Genomic DNA, 264 nt, shown 5'->3' with positions numbered 1-264 from the left:
ACCTTCAGTTCTACACGCAGGGAGAAGCCACGATCGTCTCTCCCTTGAACGTGGTGCTCCAGACGCCGGTTATAGGCTTCGTCCTCATCTACCTGCTGCTCCTGCTGGTGTTCTACGAGTACAACTCGGGCGCCATCCTCGGGCCTGCTAGGATCTCTGCTGACGGAGGCGGGTCGATCCTCAACCGCGGTGGTTTGGGAGTCGATGAGGCTGAGTAAGTTTATTGGGTGTGTGTGTGTGCGGGGATGGGTGGGGAGGGGGAAT

General features: G+C 58.7%; 1 protein-coding gene across 1 annotated transcript in view; it reads left to right on the top strand.

Moving 5' to 3' along the window:
- Nucleotides 1–50: 50 nt before the first annotated feature.
- The window catches only part of LOC119593403, a gene marked incomplete at its 5' end in the record, with an annotated part of 12,713 nt that continues 12,499 nt past the window's right edge, over nucleotides 51–264 (top strand). Inside the window, 1 exon segment of the mRNA XM_037942332.1 lies at nucleotides 51–214. Coding sequence (XP_037798260.1) covers nucleotides 51–214 — 164 coding nt within the window.

The sequence above is a fragment of the Penaeus monodon genome, chromosome 32 (assembly GCF_015228065.2).
Source record: "Penaeus monodon isolate SGIC_2016 chromosome 32, NSTDA_Pmon_1, whole genome shotgun sequence".
NCBI classification, from domain to species: Eukaryota; Metazoa; Arthropoda; class Malacostraca; order Decapoda; family Penaeidae; genus Penaeus; species Penaeus monodon.
Note: the sequence above shows the minus strand (reverse complement) of the source record. Positions and strands in the feature narration are given on the sequence as shown.